This window comes from Mangifera indica, chromosome 12 (genome assembly GCF_011075055.1).
Source record: "Mangifera indica cultivar Alphonso chromosome 12, CATAS_Mindica_2.1, whole genome shotgun sequence".
Taxonomy (NCBI): Eukaryota; Viridiplantae; Streptophyta; class Magnoliopsida; order Sapindales; family Anacardiaceae; genus Mangifera; species Mangifera indica.
In genome coordinates, this window is record NC_058148.1 from 5700592 (window position 1) to 5727299 (window position 26708).

Consider the following 26708-nt stretch of genomic DNA (forward strand, 5'->3'; position numbering starts at 1 on the left):
CTAATAGTACCCAAAGAAGGTTATCTAAAGAAAAAAAAAAAGGTTTATGAATTCTAATGTTTTTTATTCATATTACAACTTCTATTATGTAAATATATTAAGATGAGGTGTGATAGAAATTGGGGTTACCTATATAAGTTAGGCTTTTAATGAGTTAGTGTAGGAGATTATGCACTTTTATTTTAATTTGGTGTGTTGTTTAATTTCTCTGTTCTTTTTAAGAGACAGATTTCCTTGACTGTTGTTTCTAAAAGTTTTAGTGCATAAAGGATAGTTAAGAGGAAGGTCCATGGAGGTTGTATTATGTAAAGGTGTCTTGACTATGTATTTTTAGTTATGTCTTGTACAATAGTTGTGTAAAATTCAACCCTCTAATATGCACTATTACAAATACAATTAAAATATGGAAAAAGATAAAGTGGCATGTCTTAAATGTTATTGTTGAGAAAAAGACAAGGGTCTACTACTTTTATGTTTGTTTCTTCTTTGTCTCAGACTTCTGAAAGTTACATTGCAATACTTTTTCTATTTTTTTAAGATATTTAGTGTTAATTAATCTATTTCTTACAGAAATCTGGACTGATTTCTACTGCAGACTGTAAACCATAGACAATAATTTGTAGACTGTAAACTATATCTAATTGTCAAAGAAGAAGTCTGCTTGGACCAAACAATTATAGACAAACTTATTGTGAATTGGAGTGAATTCAGAACAGCTTTGTATTGAGGCTTTCTGCTAAATAGAAAAAGGAAATTTACTTAGTCAAATAATCAGGTAAGAACTGCCTTACTAAGTAAATGACTCATAAACATTATGGAAATGAATGAATGATGATAGGACAATAAAGCAAAACATTTAGAACACATTAAACAACATAACCATTACATTAAACAACACAAAGTCAAAATACAACATTTCAATATTTCAGAATTCAATCAATAATTCAAAATCAATATCCCATTAATTCAATCAATAATACAAAATCAATTTGAAATCCCACATGAGTAAACAAACCTAATAATGTATTTAGACAAAATAATTTGAACAGAGTTCGGATACAATATTTAATCAAAATGATGGTCTTCATTGTGGGAATAATTAGAGATATCAATCGACGTTGTCTGTAGTCATCAATAGTTGCCAAAAGTCATCACACATTATTATCATTGCGGTCATGGAAACTTTAGCCGTCATTAAATCAGCTAGAAAAATTGAAGAATGGAAGAGCTTTTCTCTGGTGGAGTTGAACTTGAAGATGAGATCTTGTCTTGGTAGAGTCATGCATGGCGGAGGAAGGAACCGATGGAAGAAATTTTCTTTGGTCTATTGTATTTCCTGTTTATAGGATGAAAATGTTGTTTTTTTCTTCTTAACATTTTCTATAAACTTAAAACATTACCATTTTATGTTTAGATAAGTTTACTTAATTTTTTTAAAAATGATTTGAGTTAGGAATCTATACAAAATTAGATTTTATAGATATGTTTCCAAATTTGGGAAAAAAAATTATAGAAAAGTTTTTTACTTTTATTTTAGGCCCAATTTGACGGTGGGCCTTTATACCTACCTTCAAAATTTTAAGATGGATTTAAACACATATTTTCAAATTTCCTGAATTTGAAGGTGGTTCTAGACCTACCTTTACAAAGGCCTAGGTTTGCCCTTACCCTCTCTCTGTCCTTGCAAATCAGCTTAACTAAACAAAGCCTCATTATGTGATTGAGATATCTAGGCTATCGCAAACACCACTTCTAGTAGGATGATACATAATTTTTATGTATTTGTGTTAATATCCAATCTCTTAAAGATAATGATAGGAGTATTCAAATTTGAGCTGACCGAACCCGAAAATCCAAGGTGTAAATAATTAAGTGAAATAATTTTATATTGCATTTTATTGATACATAACATAGTTGAATTTATACATGAATGTTATAGAATATACAAGGAAATAAAAATCACAAAAACTATTACACAACATATAATAGGTATGAATATATTACAAATACATTTTAACATCCCCCTTCAAACTCAAGTAAGCAAGAAGTTTACTAACTTGAGTTTGTAATGTAAGTCATGAACGCATCTTAGAGGATGGCTTTTGGTAAAGACATTAGCTATTTGATCAATATAAGATACAAAAGTGAGATAAATAGTCTCATTGACCAAATGACGACATATGCTCATGAAAAACATCATTGTAGGTAATCTGAATTGCATTTTAATTACCACAGTAGATGACTGTGGCTTTGGGTATGGAGACTCCTATATTATGTAACAACCATCAAAGCCAAAAGAGTTCAAAAATAGTGTCTGCAAGTGTTATATACTTTTGTTTCTGTATTTGAATAAGAAACAATAGTTTGTTTCCTACTGTTCCTGGGGATAAGATAATCTCTTAGAAAGAAACAGTTACTAGTGGTGGAACCTCTATTTATAAGATCACTAACCTAGTTAGCATCTGGTATTGCACATAACACAAGTGAGGATTAGGTAGAAAAGTAAAAGTTATGAAACAAGATAATATATCGAAGGATATGAAGTACAACTACAAAATGAGTAGTACGAGGAGTAGTTATAAACTAACTTACAATATGAGCGACATATGCTATGTCTGGTTGAGTGGTTGTTTAATAGATAAGACTTTCAACCAACTATCTGTAAAAAGTAGGATCATCTAGACTATTTCCATCCGTAGAAGAAAGTTTAACATTAGCCTCAAGTAGTGTGTTAACAGTAGAGATGACAATTTCGATCCGAATTTAAAAGCTTCAACCCTCCCTAACTCTAAAGAGGAGGGGATTCCCCGATAAAAATGGAGAAAGGGGCGAGGATGAGGATGGAAAAAATCTCCGTAATCGGGGATAGGCCAGGAATGGGGATATATATGTCCCCGCCCCGCCCCATCCCCATCCTCATCCCCTAAATCTAATATATTAATATAATAATTTTTGAACTATTAAGTTCTAGAAACTTCTACATTATGATTTATTAAAACTATAACCTTAATTTTACTAATTTCTGAATTATCAATTATCAGCTTTTACTAATTTCTGAACTATTAATTTAATATATTAAAAAAACCCTAGAGTCTCATTATCATAAAATCCAAATGCACCAAATTAATTCTATTTCAACTTCAAAACTTAGTCAGCCAATCCACTAGGTTTTACCAAAAAAAAAAAACAAATTATAAACTTGATAAAATGAATTGAAGTGAATGAAAAATGTTAAATTTAATGTTATTATAAAATTACCCTAAATCAGATACATATTTACTAAAAACTATAATCTTAATAATTTTTATTACAAAATTGCCACCCATCTTTTAACCCTAAATCTAAATCTCCTTTTCCTTCCATTTTTCACTCCACAGTCGCACATTCCCTCTCCCAGTCAAAGCTTCTTTGTCTTGTAGTTGGACTTTGACACTAGTAAGTAAGAGCTTCTTCCTTCCACTTCATGATGGAATTTTGCACTTGAATCAACAGGTTTTGTACGAAAAAATGGTGAAACATATGGAGATGCAACTGCTCGATTGATGCCACCAACTGGAAGCCTGGACTGATTGGACTCCAATCTATTAAACGGAGCAGTCCCATTACCCTTATCGTGAGGTAGAAATGCTTCTCCATGGCTCAATTTTATATTTCCTAAAATATTTGGTTGTAATATTGAACCAATTATTTGCATCTGAATGTCAACTTGACCACCGATTTTGATGAGAAAATAGGTATTCTTACTGTAGTTGGACTACATGATTTTTTAATTATGTGTAAATATATAGATAGATGATTTTTTGAACTTAGTTTTGAGCATGAATAAATTGAAAGTTCCTTTATATTTTTGTCTAGTTGTATTTGCACCCTATTTAAGTGCTTGTATTTGACCCAAATTTTTTGAACTTAGTTTTAGTATAAGTAAAGTTTATTGATTGTGATTCGCATTATAGGTTTTAATATTTGTATTCTATATTAACTTGTATTCTAAATTTTGAACTATTTGATAGAAATGTCTGTTGAAAACTCTTTGGTTAATAAAAGAAAAAACATTGAAGATGTTAACATGCAAAATTCTCAATCCTTTAAAAAACTAACATCTTCTGAAAGTGGTCTTCATACTGCAACTCCGGTAAGAAGTAATCAGATGCAATTGCCTGTTGATGAAAGTAATAAATCAAGTCAGGAGTTGGATAGTCCTTGTTTAAGCCCTCTTCAAAATGCATCTGATGACTCTCTTGTTACTAATCCTGTTGGAAGGTGTAAATCAATTATATGACAACATTTCAAGAAAGTAAAAGTTAATGGAAAAGACAATGCAGAGTGTAACTATTGCCATAAACAATTGGTTAATGAGGAAAAAATGGCACTAGACATTTACATGATCATCATAAAATTTGTCCAAAGAGAAAATACCATGATGTATCATAGAAGTTGCTTATGGGATCCCATAGAGAGAATAATAAATTGACATTATCCACTTATCAATTTGATCAAGAGGCAGGTAGAAAAGACCTTGCAAATATGATTATACTGCATGAATATCCTTTAAGCATAATAGATCATTGTAGGCTTAAGAGATTTTGTAACAACATTCAACCTTTGTTCAAGATGGTCTCTAGAAACACCATTAAGAAAGACATAATGAACATTTATGATATTGAAAAGGGTAAAACAATGAAACTATTAAACAAAAAATTAGGGAGAATTGCAATCACTTGTGATTTGTGGATTGCAAGCAACCAAAACAAAAGGTACATGACTATTACAGCCCACTTTATCGATAACAAATGAGAGTTACAAAATAGACTATAAGGTAATTTTTTTTTTATGTTTAATGTCTTTTAATATATTTTGTTAATATATACATACATACATATATATATGTATTTAGTAAACAATTTTTTATTTGAATTGTAAGTTTGTTTATGTTCCTGCCCCACATACAAAAGAAGTGATTTCAGAGGTATTGGTCGATTGCTTTTATGAGTGGAATATTGATAGAAAGTTGTCCACATTGATTCTGGACAATTGTTCCACTAATGATGCAATTATTGATGATATATTAAATAAATTACCACGTTCATCACTTATGTTTTATGATTCATTGTTTCATATGCGTTGTTGTGCTCACATTCTCAATTTAATTGTTCAAGATGGTTTATCTATAATTAGTGATGAAATTGCAAAGATTCGAGAGAGTGTTGCCTTTTGGATAGCATCACCTAAAAGGGAGCAAAATTTTGATGAAGCAGCCAATCAGTTGGGCATTCAAAGTACAAAAAAGTTGTCTCTTGATTGTAAGACTCGTTGGAACTCAACTTATCTTATGTTTAATACTACTTTGATTTACAAAGAAGTTTTTTATCGATTAAAGCTTCGTGAGCCACAATATAAATATTTACCAACGGAGGAAGAATGAGACTTGGCACGAGATATTTGTGGGAAATTGGAAATATTTTATAATGTCATTCTACTATTCTCTGGTACTAAATTTTCGACTGAAAATGAATATTTTCCTAAAATTTGTCAAATCAAAATTCATTTAACAAAATGGCTCATGTGTGAGAATGTCATAATAAAGAAGATGGCTGCACAAATGATTGAAAAATTTAACAAGTATTGGAGTGTGATTCATAGTGTTATTGGGGTGGCCATTGATTTAGACCCTAGATTCAAAATGAAATTGTTAGATTATTCTTTTCCTTTGATATATGGAGATGATGGCAAAGGTGAAATAATCAAAATTCAACAGAATTGTCATGATTTGCTTTATAAATATCAACCGGAGCATGGAAGTAGTACAAGTCAAACTTTGTTTGCTTCATCTTCTTCTCAATCTAGTTTTTGTGGTGATGAGGAGTATCTAGCAGATTTTGATATATTTATTGAACAAGAATCAAGTAATATCTTGAGAAAGTCAAAACTGAAATGTTATTTAGAGGAGCAACTTTTACCTAGGATTCCAGACTTTGATATATTGACTTGGTGGATGTTAAATGGGCCTAAATATCCAACTTTGCAGAGGATTGCTCGAGATATTCTTGTTATTCCAGTCTCTACTGTTGCTTTTGAATTTGCTTTTAGCACTGCTGGTAAGCTAATAAGTCCACATCGCAATAGACTTCATTCAGATACATTGGAAGCATTGATGTGTTCTCAAAATTGGTTATGGGCTGACCTAAAAGATAATAAAATAAATTTTTAACAACTTTAATATAAAGTTAATAATCATTAAATTTTGTCTTTAATTTTTTTTATTTTCTTGAAAGGTGAAGAGTCTTGTTCGATAATCTACGATGATAATGATTCAGAAGATAGTAAGTATTTTTCATTAATCTCTCTAATCAAATCAAATAATTAATTTTATTTTTAAGTGGAATATGAAACATTGGTTTTTAAAATATTGTAAGAATTTATTACCTATTTTTTACATGTGTTGTAGTTGATAATTGATGACATGAATTTGAGTTTCACTGTCCAACCTTGATGTTTGGCATGTAAGTGGATTTTGATTTTCTAGTATATTTTAATTAGTTTAATATTTTTAATTACAAATTCGTTAGTATTTCCTATGTAAGTTGCTTTTAAATTAATTTTGCTTTTAAAATTGATTATTGCAGATTAGTTTTTAAAATGTTGCTTTGTATTAACATGAAGAGCTACTAATGAAGAGATTGATTATTGTATATTGTTAAATTTTGTGAAAACTTTGTATTTGAACTAAAATAACAATGAATATTTTGTAGCTCTTAAAGCAAGTGAAATTTTGGAAAAATATGATTTATTTTATTTATTGAAATACAAGAATGAATTAAAATTTATATTTACAGGTATAGAGAGGGGATTTTTCCCTGCGAGGATGAGGAGGGGATTTTTCCCTGCGAGGATGAGGAGGGGATTTTTCCCTGCGAGGACGAGAAGGAGATGGGAGGGGATTTTCCTTCACGGGGAGGGGACGGGGATTTTTTGTTATCCCCATAACGGGGATTGGGATTAATATCCCCTACGAGGACGGGGACGGGGACGGGGACGGGGATTGATATCTCCTTCCCGCCCCTCCCCGTTGCCATCCCTAGTTAACAGTCCTATTATTTGTCAAGCCAACATAAGGAAAACGATCAGTGGCAAATTTGTCTTGAGATAAATAGCAACCATCAACATTAGAAAAGACTTCTAACCCAAGAAAATAAGTCAAATGACTAAGGTCCTTCATTTCAAACTGTGGGCTGAAGAATTATTATAGCTCTATAGTATCTTGCATATTATCTCCAGTAATAATCATATCATGAACATATAACAACAAAAGGTGCACCCTCTCTCCATTCTATGAATGAAGAGACATTATCATAAGAGCTAAAAAAGAACCTAGATTGATTAATGGTAAAGCTGAATTTAACAAACCATGCTCTTAGAGCCTACTTGAGTCCATATAAGACTTTGTGAAGATGACAAACCTTATTAGGTGAATGACTACATCTAGGTAGAGGTTTCATGTAAACTTATTTAGAAAGGTCCTCATTTAAAAAGGCATTTTTCATATCCATCTAAAAAAAGGGCTATTTTCTAATAGTCGCAATTACTATAAGACTTCGAACCTAAGTGGTTTAAGTTACTAGAGCAAAGGTTTTCTCATAATCAATGTCATATTCTTAGGTAAAACATTTTGCTACCAACGAAGTTGCAAGTATGTGTCTTTATTAAGACCTGCAATTTTTCTTGCATTGTTTGTTGTTAAAGAGGATTCATATGAGCTTCTAACAATGATAATCATGAAGATAAGGTGGTGGTTGATGTACTCTAACAGGTCTGTCACTAGGAAATGTGAAAGAATTTGGTTGAGGTTCGAAATTTGTAAACAAGTTGGATGCTTCAAGGCTGGTTAGAGTGTGACCGTCTGTATGTTTTGCATTAAAATTAGGAGGAGAAGTTGGAGTAGTTTCATTGTCATTGTCAGGAAATGGATTTGTGAAAATGATAAATTGTTTTCAAACAATAAAAACCAGACAGAATAGAAAACATTTTATGTTTTCAAAAGGTAACATGTTGAGAAATACTAAAACATTTAGAGATAGGATCCCAATAGCGATAACCCTTATGTTCAATACCATAACTTAAAAAATAACATAACTTAGAACGAGGTTCTAGTTTTGATCACTCATAAGGTTATAGAAACATAAAACAAACAAATTCAAAAACTCTAAGATTACTGTAATAAGAAGTTTTACCATACAATTGTTCATAAGGACTTTGATTATTAGTCACTATAGTGGGAATGTGGTTGATTGTGTATACAGCTATAAGAGTTGCTCACCCCAAAATCGCTTTAGGCATGATGCAGAGATCAAAATAGTACAAACAATGTATATAATGTGTCTATGCTTACGTTCTACATGACCATTTTGTTGGGACGTGCTAGGACAAAACCTATGAACAACAGTGTCATGTTGGGAGAGAACAGTGAAAAGTTTAATATCTTCATAATCCATAACATTATTTGTTAAATTTTTTTTAATAACATTAGAAAATTGAGTTTTAACAAGAGTAGCAAAAGTTAAATAAATTTTACACAATTTAGAACGATTTTTCATAAGATATATCTTGGTGAATCGAGACTAATCATTAACTTCAAAAAATAAGTAGCACCTCTCATAATAGGTATGAGAAATGGTCCCCAATTAATAGTATGCACAAGATAAAAAATAGCTAAAAAACAAATGTGCTATTATTAAAAGATAAAGCATGATGTTTACTAAGTTCACATGGAGCACAATTAAAATCATAAATTTTAACAATTCTTAAAATACCATTAAAACATAAAGATTTTAATAGAGAATAGCAAATATGACTAAGAAGAGAATGCCAAACAGAGGAAGACACAACAACAACACACTTTGACATATCAAATGTAATTTGGGAAGGTAATTGAAAAGATATTAGCTCAAACAAATAACCGACTTTATGTCTAGTCCCAAAGATCTATCTCGTTTGCAGATCTTGCAAAAAACAATCATGATGGGAAAAGTGTACTTCAAGACCAGGATCACATAATTATCTAACATAAATAAGATTTAGTGAGAAGTTGGGAACATGGAATGCATTAGATAACAATAAAGTAGAAGTAGAGATGTCACCAATATGACTAATAGATAAACATGAGTTATCAATAGTATGAATAATAGGAGAAAAGTACATAGTGTGTTTAGACTTAAAAAGATAAGAATCAACAGTCATATGATTGCAACATGTAGAGTCAAAGTACCAATATAAAGATGTACCTAAAGCGACTAATAAGACAGAGGAAGTAAAGGTACTAGTGATTGACTAAGTTAAGGCTAGTCTAAAAGTACTAAGATCTACCTTACTGAGAAGCTCATTTATGATTGAAGAGTTACTAGAAGACAAATCCTTGTGGTAGCAGCAACTGCATTAGAATTGGAAGCCTTACTAGACTTAAAGTTAGTTTGATTGTACTATCTAATACTTTTCTTAGATTACAAATTGAAACATTCACTTTGCAAGAGTAGCAACAAATCACTTTGCACTGTGATGATGATTATGATGATAAAGAAGCAGGAGTAGCTAAAACAGTATTAGAGGATTGACGAGATTTCAGAACAGCAAGTCAAGTCCTTTTAACACATAATTTTGAACCAAGGTGTCAAGATTGGGAAAAGAATCCCTATGTAACAAGGAAGATCAAACTGATTTAAACTCATCATTTAATGTCATAGTAAATTGTAAACTCGAAACTTATCTCATTCTTTTGCATAAAGTGTGGCATCACAAGGATCATGCCATTTTGGTTCAGATAATGATAATTGATCCATAAGGCATTCATCTCTAAGAGAAATTCATTAATAGATTGATCTTATTTTTTTATGCATGCAACTAAGATCATCATAAATTTGAAATCGATGAATGACATTAGTAGTGGAATAGCATTTAGCAAGCAAAACTCATATTTCATTAGCAGTCTCAAGACGCCCAAATTTAAGTTTAATAGATGAAACACAAATATTATAGAACCATGTAATAATTTGGTAGTTTTTACTATCATATTCTTCAAGCATCTTGATATAATTAGATGTGTCCACACCTTGTCTTTTAATTAGTTACGGTATATCACCAGTAACATAACACTATAATTTTCTATTTTGAAGGAGTCAAACATCTCTTGAGCCTAAACAACATAATAAGTACTATTAAGAATGGTACTAATGAGATGTGAGATATCTACCTTTTCCATGGATCAAACAACTCTAAATAATATCTACTCCAACTTAGTGCAGTAGGCTCAACCTAAAAAGATATTTCTACTAACAATCCAAGCCTAAACAGTCACTAAGCAATGTTAATTTAGGCCGAACACAACACAATCCAATTGCAATATATTATTAATTCAAGCCTAGCCAATTACAATGAATCTAAGTCCAATAATTCAATATCAACCAACACTCAAAGTTTCAGTAGCAATAATTATACAAGCCCAATCCACCAAAAAGCAATATCCAAAACAACAAGCCCAATAAGTTCAACAAAAAATTCAATAAATCCAACACAAACCTAATAGCTTCGGCACCAATTTATAACGTTCAGGGAGAGTTCAAATAATGTTTTATTATCAAAATATGAAGATTACTTTGAAGATAAATTATTGAAAAAAGTATTAAGTATAAGTAATTACTATGTTTGATAAAATTTGATAAAAATAGATGGTATAAATAATTAATGTGTTTGATTAGCAGTAATAAAAGAACATTGATAAATTATTTTATTTAAATACTCTTAAATATAATTATTTTTAAATATTTTTATATTATTTATAATATCAATTAAAAATAAATTTATTTTTATCTTAAAAAATTAATAAATAATAATATAATTATAATAAAATCAAGATTACCTTGATAATTTTTTAATACCTAAGGTAAAAATAGTAATCAAATTACCACTTATATTATCTGTCACGATAACATTGATAATAGAAGATTACTGTAATATTTTATTACTGATAAATTAAATAAGATAATATAAGTAATAAAAAATATATTATTAAAATAATCTTTAAAACACCCGAACCAAACAGCCCAAAGGTAAAAATTAACACCAAACCCAAACAACTCCAAGGAAGTAGTAATACCACATCCAAACAGCAACATATTAGTCAAAGAAAAGGCACAAACTCACGGGTTTTGTGGGAGCTCACAGGTTTTGTGGGATTGAAAAGCCTGTAGAAAAAATTGATCACCAGAGGTTGAAAGGCCGGGAAAACCAGTCGTTGGAGAAATATATTTTTGGATATTCGAGAGAAACCTGAACTAACAAGCTGATTGGAGATATTAAACAAACCCGAACTAAGGTGTTGGTTTGTTCAAAACCTGTCGGAAAGCTGACGTGCATTGTGTATATTTGGTTGTTGTCGGAGAGAATAGCCAAGGTGAGTGATGGAAAGAACTTGGCTGTGTTGTTGTCGAAAAAATGAGTGTTGGTTAATGAAGAACCAATAATGGCCAAGACAAAGAAACAGTCAGTAATCGGAAAAGAGAAGATAGCGTTGGAAAAGAAAACCCACTGCTAGAAAAAAGAACCCATACAACAATGACCAAAGAAAGGAAAGAGCATTGCCAGAAAAGAAAGAATGTTGCCAGAATAGACTAATTGGCTAGGAACAAAATTCTCCTTTTGTGTGGGGTGAACTGTATGTTCTCAAAAGTTGGGGTTGGTGGCCAACTTAGAAAAATATCAAAAACCCTAACTTTAGGGATGAAATAGGTCGCTTTCAAAACTGATGGTGTGTTAAGAGTTATTTCAAGCTCTGATTCCGTGTAAATAATTAAGTGAAATAAATTTTGATGTTTTTACGGTTTACATACACTTACAATATACTTGGAAAAGTCTCGAAAAAGGACCCGACTCGATCCGGTTGATCCAGAAGGATCTCGCCGCCTCGCAGATCTATATTTACTGTCTCATCCGTGAGAGAGACAGTAAGTAGCAGTCTTCTGAGTTAAACATAAGGATAGAATAAACAGACAAATCAACCAAATGGCGATGAGAGCTGGGGTACGCCGACTCAACCTGACAAGCTCGATGGAGTCAACTCGTGGAGCAACTCGCTACTTCAGCGACGGCAAAGGCCGTGTCTTGAGCGAGGAGGAACGCGCTGCTGAGAATATTTACATTCAGGTTTCTGTAATCATTTCCTCTTTTTCTTTTTGTTTCTCGAGAAAACTTGCGGAAATATGAAAAAATGATAGGAAGAGAAAACTACTGTTTTTTCTTGTTTGCGTTATTAGTTTCAATTTTGGAACAATTTAACTCATAAGTTCTTTGCTTCGTTGAAATTAGATTGCGAGGTTTTGGTTGTGCTATTTTCCAATTTGGTTGTTTCCGTTGATATGTGTTTCATATTTTCTTATTAGTTTACTTCGTTTATGTGTTGTTGTTGTTGACTTTTTGTTTGGTTGCTGAGGAATTGTTGAGGAATGAAACGGATTATCGGTTTTAGATTTCAAGTATATTGCTAGAATTCAAAGCATGTTACATATCTTTTCTTTTAATTATTATTTATAAATTTAAAATCCATATTCGTTCTTAAATGTTGATTGATTAAGCAGATTCTATTATTATTGTGGCTCCAACTCTAATTAAGTTAAGACAAAAAGAAAGCCAAGATTATTTGCTTTTTGAAGAGACAATTATCACTTTAAACAACTCTCACGTTTCCTTTAATGAATGATGGATCGATTGTCACTTACAATTTAACAAACTAGTCTTTATGTAGACTTGTGAGACTAACAATTAGGAACACCTAAAACACTATCTTATCAAAAAACAAATAGTATCCTGTCTTGGCTTCTGTTTATTCTACAATTTTGGTATCAAAGCCAGTTTATCTTTCTATCTTAGACACATTTGACCTTCTAGGATAATAAAGCATAACAGCAACTCCAATATAGCTTGTTCTTCTTGTATGTCAAGATCGATGAATGTAGGCTTCTACATCAGAAGGAGGTTCAAACTGGATAATTAACTGCACAACATTCATGTCTAATCCTCGTGTTGTCATATTAGTGGCTACCAATATCATAAACTTGCTTGTCCTAAAACTAGAAACTGTGACCTCATGCTGAGACTATTGTATGTCCCCATGAAAAGCTTGTGCTCCAAGTGACACGCCAGCAGGTTGAGAAGAGTTGTCTCTGTGAAAATAATTGTGCTGCCTCCACTGCTATAATAATGAATAATATTAGGAATAACATAAGCTCTCATTGTAGTGAATCAAGGAAGAACATAATGTCTTACATTTTTACTAGCGTTCATTTTCTCATTGCCAACAAGATCAATATTTTTCTTATTTGGCTTGAGAAACTTAGAAGCAATATGTTTAACCCAATCTGGCAAGGTGGCATTGAAGAGAAGTGTATGAACTTTATTAGCATCCTCAAATTTGCCAAGAATAAGTTCGACATCATCATCAAAACCCATCTGTAGCATTTCATCAGACTCATCAAGAACCCAAACGTCAATGCAGTAAAATCAATATTTCCCCACTCAGCCTGGTTTTCCAATGACTATATCAACTTCTTTCTTTAATTTAAACTCTTGAGAATGATAGGGAGCACCACCATATAAGCAACGCGAGGATAACCCCATTGCCTAAACATCGAAGTCTTCATGCACCTGTTTAGCCAACTCTCTAGTCATTAAAATTTCCAAAACACTTGGTTCCCATCCATATCCAACCGTCCCTGATTCTTTTGTTGGCTCATTAACTAGAGACTTTAAAATTGGCAACACAAAGGCAAGTGTTTTGCCCCAACCAATGCATGCACGCCCAACTAAGTTAGAGCCATCAAGAATTGTGTCAAAAGTGGTGGCCTGAATCGAAAATAGAGACCCAGTACACTTGGACTTGAGTTTCTCTCTCACTTAATTTACATCTGGCAATCTCGAGCCAATTGACATGGGTAGAATTTTGAGAAATTAAGTGAAAGAGTATAGCAAAAGGTGAAAAATAGGAAAGACTGAAGTTTGAACAAAGGAAGTGTCTATTTGGGTTCAATTAGTTGTAAGAAGCTCCTAATGTGGACTTTGAATTACACTAGCAAGAAAACAAAAAGATATAAGGATTTATAACAGGCTATTTAGATAACCTTTGATATACAGCTAATAAAAGTCAATGATCAATATGCATATGGAGCCGCATGATCCTAATTAAGACATTTAGGGCATCCTTATATGTCAGATGTAAGACTTAAATTTGAAGACTAGGCTTATGCAGGCTAGCAGGAGGTTAAGTGGTACTGTGAAACCAGTTTACTGAGTTCAGGTGCTTCTGCTAGAGTTTTTGGTCATTTCATTTTTCATTATAGCTCAGTTTATTGTTTTAATTTCTTCTTGTGCAGAAAATGGAGAGGGAGAGGCTGGAGAAGCTAAAGCAGAAGGCTGAGAAAGAGAAGTTGGAGAAAGATAAACAGGGTTCTGATAAGGTATATATACCAATGATTTCTATTGATTGCAGTGCATTGAGTTATCTTGGTTAAAGCTTTTGCCCCATTGCATGCCACTGTTTTTGGTTTTTCTGGTATCAGTTTTATGTCTGGCTGTTCTAAAAAGAAGATAAAGGAACTATGTGATATTGTCATCATTTTCACTTTAGTAATTAAATTTTATTTGTTTATCTAATAAATTTCTGCAAAATCTCTTTTTTCGTGTTTTCTGAAGGATTGTAAGATAAATATACAGATTGTTATCAACAGCAATTTATATAGATATATAGGGAAGGGGGAGCTCATAGAGATGGATTTGCAGTGTCATCAAATCTTTTGTTTGTGTATTATGAGTTGTTTATTCTACTAGGAATAAACGCATAATTAGGTTGACTTTCTTTTTGAGATTTGAGGACTGAACCTGCCTCTGGTTACTTAAAAGTCCCAGAGCAAGTGTTTAAAGATTTTTGCTCTAAAATCTACAGAGGGTTCTTATTAGTTCTGCTATGAGTTATCATTGCCATATTTGGAATTTCATGCTGTAGTGATATGCGGAGTTGGACTTAATTTGCTGTTATCTGTTTGAACTTGTATTGGTGGTCAATGGTTTGAATGCAAAATCTTAATCCCTAAAAGTGGGGTTATGTTGTCTACACTGGTGTTACTACATTTTATATATTTCACCTAATGGAATAACAAATATATAATTAGTAATTTTTGCTCATGATTGAACCAATTCAGTTTCAGGGGAATAGAAATTTCCTTGTGATTTATTTATAGACTAGTTTTCGTTTGGATTTATATCATTCTTCTTCTGAATGTGCTGAAAATTTCAGTTTTATAATTTTATTCATGTGAGCATTTTGTTCTTTGCAGAAAGCTGAAGGCTAAATCTGAATCTGACGCTCTGCTTGGAAGCGATTATCAGAAATAAAAGTATGACTTTTGGTGAGATCGGGTCTTCTATTTAGAATGGTGCTCATGCCAGTATCTTCTCTCATTAAAAATCATAGACATGGCTGTGTTATTTGTTCTTAATCTATGAAAAAGATGTTTAACGCACTTTATAATAAGCTTCCTGGATATCTAATTGTTTTTGTCATACGCTGTATCATGAATGATTTGTTGTTGCCAATATTCCCAGCGCTCGTTTATTATTTCACCATGAAGTACGGTTGAACGTTTAGACGTAGATAGAAAGCCGAAATGTCGTAGAGAGCCGAACATAGAATTTGTGATAGCTGATTCGACTCCAGGAGACTCTGCATTCATATATGTGCAGGTGATTGGTAAGATTATCTGATCTGTAATGGGTCTTAAGTTCTGATCCCGCGGGGATTCTAAAAATAATCTGACAAATCAACTCTTTTAGTATTTGAAAGGACTTTCGGATCTCCGATATGAGTCTCGTCTTTCTATTGGTCTCGTTCCATGCTTATGTTGTCTTTATGATTAGCAGGCTTTTTGTATGTTTTATATAAGAAAAGTGAAGCATCGATGTCTATGTCCTATCCTTATTGTCTTCTGGTAATATTGGTCTCAGTCCTTGTTGCTGTATCACCATATACCTGTATTCTATTTATCAAGTTTGGTAGCTTATAGTTGGGGAATTTCAAATTCAAAGCCCCCTGAAAATGAAGCATTTGTGGTTAAATTAAGCAATTAGGTTATTCACAATTTATTAAAAATTATATATATATAAACTGGTTTTTTAGGGGAAACTTAATTGCGCAAACAGAAAATTGAAAGGGAAAACAGAGTTAAAATAGAATTCTTAAAACGAAGAGATACATAAATCAATTTCAAATGAGAAGTTTGATTAGTCAAAATTTCGTTGAGAAGTTGTCAACTAATCAAACCATGACTGATGATCGATACAATTTTCGTTAACACCTCGTATATGTCTTTTTTTTTTTTTTTTTCAAATTATGGTTTGTTTGGAAACATATTATTATAGATTATTGATATTCTTATATTATTAAATTTTTTTATTAAATTTGATTGAAATTAATATAAATTAAGGTAAAAAATTATTTAATAAAATCTTGGAGGGCAAAATGTCATTTAATTTGACGACTTATTTTGTCTTTTGAATAATTTTATAAAAAAATTAATAAATTTTTTTCAACAAGTTTAACATGCACGTGGAAAATAATTATTTCAAATTTAAAAGTGAAAATTTGTTATTTCACTGAAATTAAACAATCTTTTGGCCTTGTGAAAATTAGATATATGGTAAATCTTTCCTACTATATAAATGTGAAATTGTTGTTCGAGGGCAACACAAAATTACAATTTCTCTTTGTTGGTTGTGTTGACCTAGTAAAATAGATGAGTCATCCGTAGAACTCATGAGTAATCTATCTAAAAATAGGTATAAATTATAGAATTTTGGACTTGTTTCTATTTGGATCCCATACCACAAACAATAAATTTTGGAAGATGAGTTAGGTATGTCCACATGTATCTGTGGGTCACTCGTGATTTATTTCTTACTCATCTTTTTCTTCCTCTTTAAGATCAAATTTATAATATATTTAACATAAATTTTACATATTTTATTTTCTCTTAACATAAAATATACTCAAATCTATCTTCAAATTAAAGAATTTATTGTGTTGAAAACGACTTTATAAAGGAGAACTTAATTCAATTTACTTTATTTCATGTACCAACATGAAATTGACCACAATTTTGGAGTAAAACGAAAATGAACATAATATTGAAATAAAACACCAAAATTGTCCTTCATATATTTTATATAAACCACAACCCTAGATAAGAAAAAATGCATTCCCATTTACAATTTTACTCAATATCTGACATTGTGAGTTTAATCCAAAAGAAAGAAGCCTGTAAATACAACATTAACTCAAAATTTTATTTATTTATTGATTATGCAACAATTTGTGGTGTGTAGGGGGTATTTAAAGATTATAACCATAGGGGATGAAATGATATTTTATAACGTAGAGTGTTATAATACATTAGACTATGTATAAAGTGAAATAATATTTTAAAATGTGAAGGTGTTATCAAACATTACAACTTGCATGGGGTGAAGTGTTATTTTACAATTGGGGTCATTTGATATTTGACAATGTAATGAGTACATGGATAGTTTACTTGAAAATTAAGGGTAAACTTATATTTGTCAAATTTTCTATGGTTTTTAGTTAAAATACAATTAGTTACAAAACACGAAGAAACTTTTGAATTAGTATAATAGAGATAAAGTAAGAGGTAAATTGGTATACTATAATGTGGAGCTAAGTTGATCTTTTACAATGTGGGGGTAAATTGATATTTTTTAAAATTCGTATCGAATTGTTCAGAATATATTATTAGCTATGATGTCTAGTAGAATTTTGGAATAAGTGTAACAAATATTTTACTATGAAATTGTAAATCCTTGATGCCACGTAATCCAAACCCCCTTAAAACTTAAAATTCTAAAGTTGTATTGTTCCTAATACCCAAATTCCCTTAAATTGAGTCATGATATTTGATTATTGTATTTGTACACTTTGTTATAAATTTTTTGATAAATTTTGTTATCAATATTTCTTATTGTATGATTGATTGAAATGGTGAGCTATGTTTAGTTCAATATAGAGGAGAATAGATAGAAAGTGATAAAAATAAAATGAAATATTTCGGAGGTCAATAAATAGTGATTAAAATTCTATAGAACATGACATTAAAGGGATTAATCTAAATGTTGCGCAAAAGTGTCATATTGATAAGAGGCTAAACAACATTCAGTTAAGCTTAAAATCAAGAAATCTTGATAGTGGCATCCCAATCAATATAAAAAAGATGAACAAGTCGAGGTTATTAATGGCTTTTTAAACCTCTTTAGCGAATGTATTCTAGTTTATATTAAAACTACTTGTAAGTTTGTGTAAGTTTGTACCCGTAAATTTATACAAACACATATAAATGTATAGAAGTTGGTCAATGTTCTTAAAAAATAATTGTGTGACCAATTGCCTACATAGGCATTCGAAGTCCTCGACCTAAAAGATAAATTTGATCCAATGCTAGACACTTGATGAAGCACAACATGTACACATCACAATCATTGGATCTTACCTCCTGTTGGGGTACATCAACAACTTATGTAAAACAAATAGATTATCTTGTGGTGTATGTCTCAAGGAGGTCCAAAATTCGATCATGACAAACAAATGCGGGATCAGACTTGTATATGTTATCATCCTCCTAAACATATCAGTGCTAGCAGTATAACCTTTTAAGGAGTTGTACACTGTGTTTGTCTATCCATTAAAGTCCATAATGCCTTCCACCCAATACTTATTGTTGAAGTTTGTAAGGATAAAAACCCATAAATATTAACAAATTACAATGAAGCGACATTAATTATTTAAAATTGTAACTTATGATAGACAATACCTTATCCACCCTACCCCAATGTCTGAAATGCAAACTTGAGTCACAACGCTTGTTAACCAATTTTGTGAAAAGGTTAGGTTATTAGTACTCATCCTAGTGAACCTTTAGGCCCGATGCACAAGCGAGAGGTGTGCAACAAAAAATGTGTGGACCATTGTCCAATTCTGACAGACATCGTCCATATCATCATGTTGGTGTTGATGCAATAGTGCCCAAAATGAATCCACGTGTTGTAAATAGATTAAAAAAAGCATATTAGACCATTTTACAGTAATTTATAATAATAAAAGAAGTTAGTGCACATGGTCTATTGACCTTACCAGACAACTATCTTGACTTGTCCAAAACCTTATGCCAAAATTTTGATTTGCTCTTCAAATTGATATAGTAAACCTCCTTATGATTCGAGTAGGCAACATTGTTACACCATGTCATGAGTTCTGCCTCTCGATTAGCAATCGATAAACGTATAGGAGGCCTCGCTTATTGCCCTTTTGGTTTCATCGGGTTTATGTACAGATTAAGAATGAGTAGACCCTTGTTCACAATTTGACCATGATGTGTGCAGAGAAATTGTCATAAAGACAAATATGTCATTAAAATTATAATTCATTATCAAAATACAAAAATAATAAGTTAAATAGGTATTTCCAATTATGTTTACATACCTTTTGTACGACAAGTCCAATGGATGAGGAATCCTTGAGAGAGGTTAGATCGATACATTAAACCTTGTGATCAGCTAGTGTAAGGAAATATAAACAATAGATAACTTGTTATTGATTTTATTAACCAATTGAAACCCATTACTCACATTTTCATACCTTGAGTACCTTTCTCTATGACGAGATCTTAACCACCTTATCCCCCTAAGAGGCAATGTCAATGACTATGTTAACGTCACTCAAGGGGATGTTTACTATGTAAAACAATTAGACATCCTACATCGACAACAAATGAATAGTGGATCAATGTATTAGATTGACTTGGAAACTATATACTTACAAACAACATTGTACTTACTCGACTATTAAAGGAGATGTAAATAAGGAACCCTTCTACGATGATTCGTTATCTCTAATATCTTGTAACAAGATTAAAAATAAACAATTAATCAAAGTATTTGACTAAGATGACGAGGTTAAATAGTAAACAGTTAATCAAAGTATTTGACTAAGATGTCAAGGTATACAAACAACATTGTACTTACTTTCCCCATCAGAGCAATATGAGACCCCTTCTCAATGGTCCTCTATCATCCACAGAATGATGTAACAATATAGACATTTAATCAAAATACTTCACTTAACATTACCCCCAAGATGTTGTAACAATCTTGCACTTACCTCGCATGTAGAAAGAGATGTCTATATGAGACCCCCTGTACACAAAACATCATCGTCGCCAAGAGGTTGTAACGAGATATAAATATTATATTTTTACTTCAAATTTGCACAAGAAATTGTTGTGCAAAGGAAAATTATTTAGCTTATTCACCTACACAGTAGAATGTCTCTCCAATAGACGAGTCTCTATTTGACTATGTTTGTTCTCCATATAACTCATCCTCGCCTCTAAATGGTCCAAGATCAGCTTGCCCTATCAAGCCAAGGTAGCATCAAAGTAACAAATTCAAGCCTCATGTGTAATAGGGGGCTCGACTGTAATGCTTTCCACATCAAGAGGCTCAGTTAAAATGGGCTCGGTTGTAAGAGGCTCAACAGAGGCATCGATAGGAGCATGCATTTGATTCAAATTAGTAATAAATTTGTTAAATAGCTTAATAAAATCTCATTTATTAAAACTGATAAAATTACTGAAATACCCTTATCAAAACTAAATGGAAAACGTTCAAAAGATGTTAAAACATGAAAACATAAACTAAAAACATAGTATGTGTAGTCTAATATATCTATAAAACTAAGAAGAGGCTAATGAATTGAAACTGAGTAAAAGACTAGAATGATAAAAATGCCCTCAAAGCTTTACACCCTCTAATTACCACTCGTCCCATAGTTATTATGATCATTTGTACTTATACACATAAAAGTATAGGAATGAGTGATAATTCATTTAATAAGTAGAAGAATATACTAATAACTTTTACAAAAATCCCCAAAAACTAACTCTATCATTCGAAGTTGGCATTAAACTTCTTTATAGATAATGACGGGTCTTGTATATTGTTTTTGTGCTTAAACTATACTCTAGGGACTTGACTAAACCACATCTCATAACTTTCATGTTGACTTATGTCCTACTTGATCACTTAGAAACCAATTATTTAGATTCCTATTTGATGTGACCATACTTAACTTAGTAGAAGCATCTAATTCTAGAAACTATAACTAACTTGCATACTAGGTCGATTGGCCTATATTGAATACAGAGATTTGAAACCTTGGCTATGTGATCTATCCCTCTAATCCATTACACTAGAACTATATCTCAATTGGACTTTAATACAAGTACCCTACTACAGGTATGGTGTCATACTGAGAATGTGTCTTACTGCGAGTAGTGTAGGGAATATGTTCTTATAGCGCCCCCTCGTAACGATTTTATTGTGTCTAGCATGCATGCATCTTGAGCCTTAACTAATTTTAAGTCACTCTTGCTTCCACCTAACAGTATATTTTGTGTTACACTATGACTTAACTCTTAGGCGCATAGGTAACTACTGTGTACTTAGAATCTTTACACTGTTACTCAAGACGATTTTTAAATCTCCAACCTAGTTCTTTTGTTTTTTTTTTTCTACTTCTGCCATATACACTCGGGGGTATACATCTTGATACAAGGGTGTGTGTCTATTTACTTTATCCAAACACGGTTACTTCCTCATGGCTTCTACCCATGTTTCACTATTTATAAACACATAGGTGTATACCGTTTAGATAATTATTTTACTTTCTTTTTCTATTCTTTTCTCAACTGCACTACTTCTTAGAGGTATTTTGTTTATTTCACCTTACACATGATTATGCTAAAGTTACACATAGGAAGTCAAATTGTCATAGTTGATCGCTAATTGATCAATGACATCTGACGGTATTCAGAATATCGAAATAACCTAACCTAATTCTAAAGAACTCACATAGGATCGTGTGTCCCATACTGCATGGCCATGTGAAGAACCCAAAAAACACACTAAGAACCCTAATTTTTGGTTTCTAACTACCCTTATGCCAATTGCATCAACGCAACGTAATTTTATTCACACAAGAAAGTATCAAAACACCTAAAAACACTATAATCACACTAAGATTGAAATTATCGAATCAACATTTAAGGCACTATTTGAATAACCCTAATGCATAAGGGAACATATCACAACAATATGAAAACATACATTACAACATTTTAATTCTTAGGTTACACCTCTTCTAAGCATCTCACAACACATGATAACACTCATACCTTTATTTCTGAACCACAACATATCTCATGATAACAAAATCTTACTCAATAATCAATTCTTGATGCAAAACATGTAATCTAGTTATTCTTTTTCATCATAGTCAATCACATGATTATGTACTAACTTTCTACACCATCAACACTCATTATTAACCATCAAACTACCTTAAAACTCATCATATAGAAAGGGCAAGTCTTATTTACCTCAAATTCATAGCAAGAAGACAATACAAATAGGCATCATTCTCTCTAAACTTTCCTTTACCACAATGTTGGAACCAAGTTGCTAGAGATACTACAAAAAATTCAAGCGATCAAGCTCTCTCTTAGACTCAAATTTTATGGAATTCATGCGTTTAGGGATTATGAGATAATAATCCAAAAAATGCAGTGATGTGTCATATATAAACTGAAAACGCATTACACACACATGGGCTTTGTTACTTAATTTTGAATTTTTCATAGAATTCACTCAATATGGCTAACATGGCAATGACACACAGATATGACCTTACTATACACAATCGTGTGTTGTTCAGAACCTTATTTTTACTTTCAATTCACCTTGACTCATTCATATAATACTTTGATACATAAATAAAACTATTTTTCCCTTAAGACGTACCTGTGGATGTTACAGTATCTGACATTCCCGTGTACCCAACGATGTCATGATACCAGCCTTCAACCTTCTTGGTAAGAGATAGCACTAGCGGGGAAATTAACATTGTCCTACTCATTAAATTATATTAATTCAATTTCTATCTATGATATATTATTTAAATTGCTTACTGTATCTTTGTTAAAGATAATTCCAATATCATCCCATCTTGGGATGTCTCTCATATGCCACCTCAACATGTCTAGACATGCAATCCGCCTAACTCTCTAATGTGTCCAATGTTTCGTATATCCAATATTGCAATATTAACTTCAATGTATTATTTTCACAAATCACAACTATGTTAAATCTCTTTTATTTCAATAAAAATGATTCTTTAAATTCTTAAATGATACACTTACCTGGAAAACTAGCAAAAACCCCATGATACTATATTATGTCATCGTGGTAACTTTTTTCTTTTGGGGCCAGACTTTATACATAACCGATCCATGCAGTTGCATATCGAACGATAAATCATTTGCCATACTCGTACTCTCCACGAGTATGCATTCAATCCGTCCACATGATTTGACAGTTGGAGTACATTTTAAGAGATCAATTTTCTATTGTCAATTCCCAATAGCCCTTGGTGAAGATAATAAAACAAGGCCAACCTGATTGCATCATTGTCATCTTTCCTCATACCCTTTACATGAACACATGGATCAAATCATCGTATGTCACAAACTGCTCACAATCGAAATATGTATCTCAAAGCCTATGTTTGATTGCAGGTAAAATATACTGGTTAATATCCATTAGATGGTTGAAACGAAACCCCATAATAACAATGAACTCGTAACTACTAAACATGATGTCAATCCATTAATCCGAAACCATAACTTATCTCTTGAGTTAGCACTAATCACCTCTCTCATTATGAAGTAGTGTACCAACTACTCCTCTGTCAATGAAGACTTAATCAGGAACATCTTATCTTTGTCTTCGAGCATGCTAACCTGTGCCTTAAAATGCCACTCAATAGGGAAACTTATTTCCCTTTTGACTCATCCCTCTTTCTTTTTCTGTGTTGGGCTATGTGAAAAAAATTAAAACTAGGTCAATCTTCATAATAAATGCTTTATTCAAAAATATGAACCAAAATTCAATTTATCAAAAGGAAATTATCAAAATAGCCTTCAACATGAAAATTTTTAAAAGCAGCCTAGAATGCTTTATTTGGAAAAACAGACCAAAAATTTGAAAAGCATATGTCAAAAAACCACTACATGGAAAATATTCTAAAATTTTAATTTAGGACAAATTTTATAATAAACGCTTTAATTGGAAAAATAGACAAAATAATTTGAAAATTACATGTAAAAAAAACCCTAAAATGGAATGAAAAATAGAATTAAAATTCAGCCAATTTTCATAATAACTACTTTACTCGGAAAAACAAGAGCAAAAATTTGAAAACTACATGTTCAAAAACCCCAAAATGCAAACATTTCAATTTGCCCCCTTAAATAAAAATTATCAAAAAAGCCCCCAACATGGAAAATATTAAAATCCCCAGAAATAGAAAATACCCAGCAGTCCCCACCCAGCATGACACGATCCTATCCGATGGGCATTATTTGAAAACTTGTAGTTTGCCTCCGACCATACAGATTTGCGTGGCCAATTGTTTAAAAAATTACAGACTGCCTCCCACAATGCGAGATTGCATGCTCGACTGTTTGAAATTCACTCTTTGCCCCCTCCCAAGCGGGATCGTGTGGCCCATAAGTTTTAGTATATCATTACCCATATAAATTAATCCGTTGTATACCTAAACTTTTTTACACGTAGCTGTTTTGCCAGACCTGCACTTGACCCACCCGGCCATTTCTAGTTGTGCTAATAATAGTGCCAGGACCGTTCCCATAAATGTGCTTAAATGTGCTTGTTGTTGGCATTAATGACATACCGTAGTTGACAAGGCTTATAAAACTGACCTGAATTACAATTATCCACAAGAAATAACATAATCTTATTGGCTGCGTCAATTTGCCTCACTAGGCAGTACTAGAGATACCTGTGAATACAGTAATAATGACTTCCCTTGCTTACTAACTTTAGTGAAACTGAACGAAAATAACCTCATCAACACACCAACACAACCATTATAAATTTTATCTTCTTCCAAACCCATCTCTCATCTTTCTCTAGCTAGATACTCAATACATTATTATGGCCTCGAGTTTTATAAAATCAATTCCTTTCCTTCTCTTACTTGCCATAGCCAAAGCAACTGATCCAGATTTCATGACTGATTTTGTAGTTCCGACAAACTCTACTGAAAATGGCGCCATTGATGGGAGTTTCTTCAGTTTCACTGGCCTGCGCAATGTGGTTAACTCTGACTACCCGCAAACCTTCAAAGTGACTAAAGCTACCTCAACAAAGTTTCCAGCTCTAGATGGTCAGGGTGTCTCTTATTCTTTTTTACAATTTCCAGCCGGAGCCATTAGCCCACCTCACACACACCCGCCTTTAACTGAGCTACTCTTGGTGTTAAAGGGGCGGCTAAATGTTGGGTTAATTGACACCAATAACAAACTTTATAAACAGACCCTTAGAGCTGGAGACATGTTTGTGTTTCCCAAGGGATTGGTGCACTTTCAATCTAATGATGATCCAAAACAGCCTTGTGTTGCTCTCTCTGCGTTTGGAAGTGCTGATGCAGGCACAGTTTCAATTCCTCGTAATGTGTTTTCCAGTGGCATTGATGATGGCATCCTTGCTAAGGCTTTCAATATTGATGTTGCAACTATTCAAAAGCTGAAAAGAGGCCTAGCAGGCTAACACCCAAGGCTTAAAAGCGTCTCCATTGAGGAAGAGTAGTGTAGTGCCTGCCATGGCACCAAAAACTTAATAAATAAATCTTTCTGTTCCTCGGGAAATTCTACAGCCCGTGTATTGTGTTGTTTTAATGAAAATTTTGTCATTCTTATGCACAAAATATAAATAATTGGACGTACCTTTTTTATTTTAATAAAAATATATGAAAGTAAGCACTCACCTCGAATATATTGTTCAGAGATTAAGTATTCAAAATTAACAAGTTTCATTATATCCACAAGATGTTTAAAGGAGTTTTAACATATTGTTAAATTTATCTTATGTATTTCATTATACTTTTGATTTTTTTTAATCTTACCAATAAATTTTGTGATAGATATACGCATATAAATTCTTGTATATGGAACTAGAGGAGGGCGATGGTTTTTCAATGTTGTATTATAGTTTCCAACAAGAGCTATCAACCCACCTCATACACATTAACTTCTAGTCAAAGTTGGACTTAGGCCTATTTGAGGATAGACATAGACTCACCCTCAAATTTAAAAAACTTGAAAGTATATATATTTAAGACTATTTGAAACTTTTGAAATAATATATAATATAAAGACTTATCTTTACATAGGTTTGGAAAAAGAATACACATGGGCCTAGAATAGAAATAGCAAAACTTATCCCAAATACTTTTCCTAGCAACTCGAATCATTTCAAAAAAAAAAAAAAAAAACTTGATTAAAAAAAGTATTTGGGTTTTGTTTCTTTGCCACAAGAAAGGGAAAGTTTCAAAAAAATCTTAGAAGACATGAAATTATAGGGCTCCGTCACTTTGTTTTTTAATCATTAATGTCTTTTTTCTGGTTTTTTAGTGCCTACATAACTAAGTGAAGATTAATTTTTACTGTAAACAATTTTTCTTTTTTTTTTTT

At 32.1% G+C, this 26708-nt stretch overlaps 2 protein-coding genes and 1 pseudogene across 2 annotated transcripts; 2 read left to right on the top strand and 1 right to left on the bottom strand.

Moving 5' to 3' along the window:
• The first annotated feature begins 11882 nt into the window (after positions 1 to 11882).
• LOC123193312 (uncharacterized protein At2g27730, mitochondrial) lies at positions 11883 to 15597 on the top strand. Its single transcript, XM_044606214.1, has 3 exons — positions 11883 to 12189; positions 14412 to 14495; positions 15372 to 15597. The coding sequence occupies exons 1-3, from the start codon at positions 12049 to 12051 to the stop codon at positions 15384 to 15386; spliced, it is 240 nt and encodes a 79-aa protein (XP_044462149.1). The 5' UTR covers positions 11883 to 12048; the 3' UTR covers positions 15387 to 15597.
• On the bottom strand, positions 12896 to 14373 carry LOC123192630 (annotated as a pseudogene).
• A 9431-nt stretch (positions 15598 to 25028) lies between the features above and the next one.
• Positions 25029 to 25883, top strand: LOC123192748 (germin-like protein 9-3). The gene has a single exon (XM_044605395.1). The coding sequence runs from the start codon at positions 25171 to 25173 to the stop codon at positions 25783 to 25785; it is 615 nt and encodes a 204-aa protein (XP_044461330.1). The 5' UTR covers positions 25029 to 25170; the 3' UTR covers positions 25786 to 25883.
• Positions 25884 to 26708: the final 825 nt, after the last annotated feature.